Here is a 5973-nt window from a genome sequence, read left to right on the forward strand (position 1 = left end):
TTAGGCCCGCCTTCAAGAAGAACTGGGTCAATGACATACAGTATATTCTATTATGTCACTGAGCTGGGTGCACCCGCAGCACCACTAACACACCCAAAATGTATTCCACCGCAAGCGAGTCACCCAGAAGATATGCTGCACCCATGGCCTTATTGAAAGACTGCTCAGTACAACAGGACAGATTCTCTCTCCCAAAAGAGCCAGATTTCAAAAATCTTTGAAAACCAACTTCTTCTGAACTTGAACAAGAAATTCTTGCTGCAATATTAAAATGTGTCAGTTCATGGGATGTTAGGAGTCAAGACATGTCTCCACATGTCTCAACACTCAGGTCCAAATTTGAAAAATGGTGTCAGGAAGTTAAAATATTGTTCACTATTGACCCATTACAAGGTTGAATAGACATTATTTTAACTAGAGTTGACGACAAACTGGAGTTGAAATATCAGTGGAAATGATCAGTGCCTGTTCATTTGTTAGTTGTGTCTAATGATCCTTTTGTTCAGGCAGACAACTTTTACTTAAATGTAAAATATGAATAAAACTAATTTATAAATATGTTTTTGTATTAACATCAATAAAAAATCAGGTGTGATGGAACAAAAGACTAGAGTTGAAAGCCAATCTTGAATACCAGAAATAGTCTAGGAATCTGTTTGGACATGGTGCCTGATTTTATGCGTGCACATTAAGAACTGTAAAATGATTATTACCATGTGGTTTTATTTATCCTAGTTCCTAGTATTCAAGTTTTTTTTTCTTTGTTCTCTCTGTTCTTGGTGTCCCCAGAACACCACATACAAGCACAAAATAAAAATAAATTGGCAGTCAGAAAAAAAAATATGCTGGTGAAGATTCTCAGTCAAAAGAAAAGAGCACTTTGACTTTTCTCTGCACTTCCTAGTTTTGTCCAGAAGGTGGCGCCAATCATCGTTAGCCCTCAATGCGCAGCCGCAGTTTGAGCCGTAGAGCGAGTATAGGAGGAAGCTGTTTGGTCTCAGAATGTGTTTACGATTGGACACATGTTTTTAACATTTTATCTCGTTTACCACCATGAAAATTAATGAGAATACTTTACTGGAGGGACAGAAAGTCGTGTTGGTTCCTTACAATGAAGAACACGTACCCAGGTAACTCTAAAATAGTCCTGATCATCTTTTTTCATCTACACTTTTATTTGTTTTAGGCTAATGTGCTATTTTAATATATATTTATATATTTGCTACGTTATTTCTGTTAATAAAAAGAACAAAAAAACGCTATCTTGGTGTTGCAGCTTAAGGGTTTGGAGCTCAGCTGTTACAGTTTGTAAATATAAAAGTAAAATGTGTTAATATGGATGAAAACAACAACAAAAAATTCTTTTTTTTTTTTGCCCTACTATCGAAACAAACCTTAAAATGTTCATATAAATTAAAGCTCATGTCAAATTTAGTAAATAATTTTTAATTAAAAAAATGACTATGATCAAAATGTTTCAAGTTGACAATCATTTCTTTGGCATGCAGTTCAGTTAAAACATTGAACACAAGCTCTTCTTTAAATTATTATTTTTCTATTCATAAATAAACCTGTTACTAAAATCTTTTATTGTAAATACTATCGTTTTCACCCAGAAATGTAGTGAACTACTAATGAACTATTCTCAATAGAAAGCTGCTCATGATAAGTTTTTCTTATGATTATTTTAGTACAAAAATGTTTAAATGTATTTCCTGTTTGGTCTTTGTGCTTAAACTAGTAATTTTTTTAGCACTTTTTTTTAAAGTTGTGTCATACATTTATTTTTTAGAGAACTATTTTTATTTTATTTTTATTTTGCTCTATCTCAAAGTGATTTTCTCGTGCCACAAGTCTAATTTAAACAATTAAAACAGATCAATTTTTAGTCAAACAGCACAGGAGAGAACGTTGCTCAAATGTTCCCCCAATCTATCATTAGCTTTTCTGTGGTTGAGTTGCGGATACAACAGGTCCAGGAGAGAAAACCAGACATCCCTCTTCCCAGTGGCACTCTCCAGTTCGTCAAGGTGTTCCCAGTCCAAAGATACACAATCCCTCCACTGAGTTCTGGGTCCTCTCCAGGGTCTCTCCTCAGTGGGACAGGCCCAGAAGCAGCCTTATCAGATTCCCGAACCACCGAAATCGACTCTGATGCGATGGAGCAGCGGCGCTACTCTGAGCTCCCCTGGATGACGGCGCTCCTCACCCTATCTGCTTGGAAGCTTGTACCTCCTTCTTTCAGTCATGATCCAAACCTCATGACCACAGGTGAGGGTTGGAACGTAGACAGACGAGTAAACTGAGTCGCCTTTCGACTCGACTCTTTCTTCACCACAGTCGTCCGCATTCCTGATCCGTCGATCCATCTCCCATCACTTGTGAACAAGACGCCCAGATACTGGATCTCCTCCACCCGAGGCACCACCTGCTCAAATATTCTGTAAAGGCTTAAGCGTTTTTTTTTTCTTTCTTTTCTGCACACAATAAATTAAAGAAAAAACATTTTAATTTCATTTGAATGGCTTTTTACGGACCACGAAACAAATAGCCAAACTAAAAATCACCACGATTCTGATATCACACGTTTATTTTGTATTTGTTTATTTTTAAGTGGGTTACATTTACACATGTTATTTTATGGAGCACCAAGTTGTCCGTTTCAGCTCAAGCACAGGATGTTTTAGTTTTTCACAGTTTCTTTGAGGCACGTTAATTATAAGTTCAACACTATATAAAGTTCTTTTACACCTGAATGTGTTGAAGAGCAGGTTGTGCATTCTGCTGGTTTCTGCAGGTATCACGAGTGGATGAAGTCTCCTGAACTGCAGCAGCTGACCGCTTCAGAGCCGCTCAGCCTGGAACAAGAGTACGACATGCAGAGGAGCTGGAGGGACGACAACGACAGTACGTGCTCATCAGTTTGCACTTTACACAAAAATACTTATAAATGCTCTGAATCAGTCAGTATTTCACAAACAAAAAAAAAAAATCTTCAGCATTGTTCCAGGTCAAAAAATCAAAACTGCATAAAGGATTAGAAACATGTTTAATCCCACCATTTGATTTTAAACACTTAACATCCCAGAGTGCACGTTTATCATCTTGGACAAGCAGCGGTGGGCGGACCCCAGCGTTGAGGAGGAGCAATGCATGCTGGGAGATGTCAACATCTTCCTGACTGACCCCACAGACCTGTCTGTAGCAGAGCTGGAGATCATGATAGCAGGTGACTGAAAACTTTCTCAAGCTTGTTTAGTCAACCATCTAAAATCTGTTTACGTTCTCAAACAGAGAGGCGTCTTTTTTAATTATTTTTTTTTAACAGAGCCGAGTTACAGAGGCAGGGGCGTTGGGAAGGAGGTGACGAGCATGATGATGAGCTACGGTGAGGAATTAGTGGATTTTGTAATGTTTGTTAATGTTGCATGTTGACATTCTAGATTTGATCATTTAGAAAAGGTAGCAAAGTGGTTAAATCACTTTGTGTTGGTCTTTTACCTTAAACTTTGGCACTGGAATTATAATTATAATTAATAACCTAAAATGGCACAATTAAAAATATGAATGAGCTTGATGCAGAAAACGGTAACTAAAATGATCAATTATAGGAAAAGTTACTCTCAAATCATCACCTTGTGACGGTTTTAAAGGGCTTCCTATGTTTGGGAATTTTTATTTAGGAGTGCCAGTGAAGTATCCCTCCTGACAAGTAGGATTTGACTGAGTTCCTTCCTTTTGGTTTGTTTTTTTAACATGTATATAACCCATCACACAAGGACCATACACTACCTTTGGTACTGAGAATGACAAACATCTTTTTTCACACAAGACCAACCACACAATAACATTTTCAGTTTTGTATTTTTTCAGTATCCACATCAACATGTTTCAACTCTGTATCTTCAATGTCCATAAACAAATAAATACAAGTCTCTTCCCAACAAAAAAATGTCCATGATTCTTCCTCAGAGTTCACAAGGCAAGTAATGGCTGCCACACAAATTGCCTCACAGCAAGAGCTGTGAATATGCAAATTAATACATAAGGTCTCAAATATAGTTTCAGTATTACAATGCACATAAATCACAACATTACAGAAAATAATAATTAGACTTACAGGTCATGATGAAAATCTCTGAGGCATAACCAGGAATCAGTTTTCTATTATTATCTGCTCTGGATAAATATCACATTTAATTGTTTTATTTTCTATAAGGAAGTGCAAACAATTTCTTTTTTTTTTAATCATTTTAAGTTTTGATTAGTTATAAAACGAGCAAACTTTTGACTCGATGACGTCACCGGCTTCAGGCACTTATGTGTGGACACGTCGGAGCAGCAGGAGCGGACGTATATTTATTTTACTGGAGTTTTTATCAATCCCACAAACGATGTCTGTTTAAACAGCCTCCAGTTTATGTTAATGGTTTTGGTATGCATCTGTCGGACGGAAGGGCGGATGCGACTGCTGCTCTCGCAGTCCGGAAAGAATTGTCATCTTTCTAAATATCTACTAATACTTTCTCTTTGTGTAATAAAAATGTTCTGGCTCTGACGGATGCGTCACTTTCATGTTCAAAACTCAAAACCTACAACCACCTTCAAACGTTGCTTCTAATGGAATAAAAAATCTGGGGAAAGATTTACCTTCAAGCATGTGCTGCCTCTGTGGAGGAAACTCCATGTCAAGTATAATTTGTGTGTTTTTGTATTCGCTGTGTTTCACCAGGAGTCGCCAAACTCGGAATCAAAAAGTTTCAAGCTAAAATAGGTCTGGACAACCAGGTCAGCGTGGCCATGTTCAAGAAGCTGCGCTTCAACGAGGTAACACGACGCTACCTCTTTGCGTGAGGCGGTCTGGTCTGATGCTTATAGTGATTCCCAACCGGTGCTGCCTGTCCTGCGCAGGTGTCGGTGTGCGACGTGTTCAGAGAGGTGACCCTTGAGCTGACGGTGGACGAGTCCGTTCGGGCGACGCTGCAGGACGATGTGGTTTACATGAAGGAGCGAGACTACAGACAAACGTGCAGCAGCAGGCACGAACTGTTTTCACAGTAAGATGCTGCTCCCTCACCTCTTAAAGGCTTTAAGACGTGGAGCGGGTCAGGCTGCTCTCAGGTGGGGGAAATGAGGGGGAACTTGGAGCACAATCTTTCAGCTGGAAGATTTAACTTAGATTTTATTAATGCATATTTCTCTTTTAACACATCTACAAAATAAAACTGTTTCAATATGTTGTTTTTCTTTTGGCTGCTCCCTCCTGCAGCGGTCGCCACAGCAGGTGAACTCGCACAAGATTTGGCAATTGTTTTACCTCGCGTGCCATTCCTGACGCAACCTGGACTCGTACCTGCAACCTCAGGATTACAGGACCGCAGCACTGACCAATTCAATTCAGTTTATTTATATAGTCGCAACAGAAGTCATCTCAGGGCACTAAACAGAAACATATACATAAAAAGTTAACACTATTTATCTGAGGAGCAGACTGCTTTGACCACAGAGCTATAACAGCCTCAAATAGATTTTTGGTCCTTTTGTTTATTTATTTATTTATTTTTTTAATCAAACTAACAGTGAAGCTTTTTTCTGCCACTCATGTTTCATTGAATAAGTTCACTCACGGATCCTTTCATCATTGATGATGAATAGAAAATGTACATTGTCCATCACACAAATGTGTCTATGGGACAAACAGAGTAATATTGTGTATGCTGTTCAGTGTCAGGAGGGTGATCAGTCTTACATCGGAGAAACTAAACAGCCACTGGCCAAAAGGATGGACCAGCACAGAAGATCAACATCATCAGGCCAGGACTCTGCGGTCTACACTCATGTCCAGGCCAGCGGTCACTCTTTCAGGGATGAAGATGTTCACATCCTGGACAGAGAGGAACGATGGTTTGAGAGAGGAGTAAAGGAGGCCATCTTTGTGAAAAGAAATCGTCCATCATTAAACAGGGGTGGAGG

At 38.9% G+C, this 5973-nt stretch overlaps 1 protein-coding gene across 1 annotated transcript; it reads left to right on the plus strand.

The window, feature by feature from the left end:
- Positions 1-970: 970 nt before the first annotated feature.
- On the plus strand, positions 971-5134 carry nat9 (N-acetyltransferase 9 (GCN5-related, putative)). Its single transcript, XM_037691169.1, has 6 exons — positions 971-1130; positions 2798-2907; positions 3089-3229; positions 3329-3388; positions 4733-4827; positions 4912-5134. The coding sequence occupies exons 1-6, from the start codon at positions 1054-1056 to the stop codon at positions 5059-5061; spliced, it is 633 nt and encodes a 210-aa protein (XP_037547097.1). The 5' UTR covers positions 971-1053; the 3' UTR covers positions 5062-5134.
- The last annotated feature ends 839 nt before the right edge of the window (positions 5135-5973 follow it).

This window comes from Nematolebias whitei, chromosome 17 (genome assembly GCF_014905685.2).
Source record: "Nematolebias whitei isolate Nwh7 chromosome 17, NemWhi1, whole genome shotgun sequence".
NCBI lineage: Eukaryota > Metazoa > Chordata > Actinopteri > Cyprinodontiformes > Rivulidae > Nematolebias > Nematolebias whitei.